This window comes from Bison bison, unplaced genomic scaffold (assembly GCF_000754665.1).
Source record: "Bison bison bison isolate TAMUID 2011002044 unplaced genomic scaffold, Bison_UMD1.0 scf7180017845498, whole genome shotgun sequence".
NCBI classification, from domain to species: domain Eukaryota; kingdom Metazoa; phylum Chordata; class Mammalia; order Artiodactyla; family Bovidae; genus Bison; species Bison bison.
In genome coordinates, this window is record NW_011476071.1 from 22,021 (window position 1) to 23,564 (window position 1,544).

At 63.9% G+C, this 1,544-nt stretch overlaps 1 protein-coding gene across 1 annotated transcript in view; it reads right to left on the bottom strand.

Annotated features, from left to right (window-relative positions):
* COL5A1 (collagen, type V, alpha 1) overlaps positions 1-1,373 on the bottom strand; it is a gene marked incomplete at its 5' end in the record, with an annotated part of 15,819 nt that extends 14,446 nt beyond the window's left edge. Inside the window, one exon of the mRNA XM_010835256.1 lies at positions 1,242-1,373. Coding sequence (XP_010833558.1) covers positions 1,242-1,373 — 132 coding nt within the window. The remainder of the gene's footprint in view (positions 1-1,241) is intronic.
* Between the last annotated feature and the right edge of the window lie 171 nt (positions 1,374-1,544).

Here is a 1,544-nt window from a genome sequence, read left to right on the forward strand (position 1 = left end):
CGCCCCGCTGCGACGCCAGCCTGTGTCTCCCCTGCGGGCCCAGCCAGTAAGAGCGGACCCCACAAGCCGTGCCCTGCCCTAGGCGCCAACCCTGTGGGCCTGACAGACGCACCCCAGCTCCCGGGGAGCAGAGTCAGCCCCTCGGGGAGTCCTGGGGAGGAAACAGGCCTCCATGCCCTCTGAAAGGTCCAGATGTTCTGACCTTGAGTGCTCGAGGGCCGGGACTGCCAGCCGGACCGTGGGCTCTGCTGGCAATGCCGCTGCCGCCCGGGGCCCCCTGACCTCCACGGAAGGCCCAGACCACACAGGAGGGACTTCCCGGAGGACGACACGGAGGGTACTGCCCTCTGTATGGGGGTGGCCGGGAGGCCTTGTCTGCAGGGATCCAGAGGGGAGCACTGTCCACTCCCTTCTCGGGATGTGGGGAGATCCCCTGAGGAGGAAACAGCAACCTGCTCCAGTGTTCTCGCCTGGGAAAACCTCAGGGTCAGAGACACCTGGCAGGCTCTCGTCCAGAGAGTGGAAAAGAGTCAGACACGGCTTAGTGACTGAATCCAAGACACGTCTGAGCCAGGACCCCGGAGCTTCACGGAGCGCCCGCTTGTCTCCTGCCTGCTCGTGAAAGGGGCGCCCAGCGGAGAAGTGAACGGCAGGCCCGAATTTTACTTAAAGGAAACAAGTCAAACCTGAGCAGGGAGGACAGAGGATTTGAAAATGGTGCAAAGAACTGACAATCAAGTCAGCTGGGGAGCTGCTGGACTGTGGGGGTGGGTGGACGGCCGGGCTGGCCCCAGACCCCAGTCCCGGTCGGCAGATGGCGGCATCAGACTCGATCCGGGAGCTCTCGGGACATGCTGGCCCTCGCAGTTCCTGCTGCTCCGGGGGTCAGAGCACCCATCGCTGTGCTGGGACAGCGCTGAGCCCCTCCTGACCCACAAGCTCCAGACGGTCCCCGAGGGCACCTGCAGCATTCCCGCTCGCTCAGCGCCCGCCCAGGTGCTGAGCCCGGCTCTGGCTCTCCTGACCCAGAAACTTGTGTGAAATGCTCTTGACCAACCCTCCGTGACTCAGTCGCTTTGGAGCACAGAGCGCTTCGTAAAGCGAGTCAGGGATCCACCTTGTCCCCAGGACCGACTGTCGTCTCACCCAGTGGGTTTACTTGAAACGGGGGTCCCGTGGCCTCTGTGTCCCTCCACCCCCGACCCTCCCAAGGTCTGGCTACAGGCCCCACCAGGACTCACGTATTCATCTGGGTTGGGGTCCTGAGACTGGGGTTTGTCGGGGACAGCCGTGTCACAGTCGGGGCTGTAGTGCTCGCAGTAATCGTAAGCCGCCCGGTGGTCCGAGACGAGGAGCAGCTGCTGGATGTCACCCTGGGAGAGGAAAGAAGTTCTGAGCAGGTGGCACAGAGGGAGCCCGCTGGGCACCCAGGAGAACTGCCTGACACCTGAGAGCTGGTCCTCAGGGCCAGACCTCCTGTGCGGGAGCTGCCTCACCCAAGCCACCCATCCACCCACCCATCAACCCATCTACCCACCCACCCA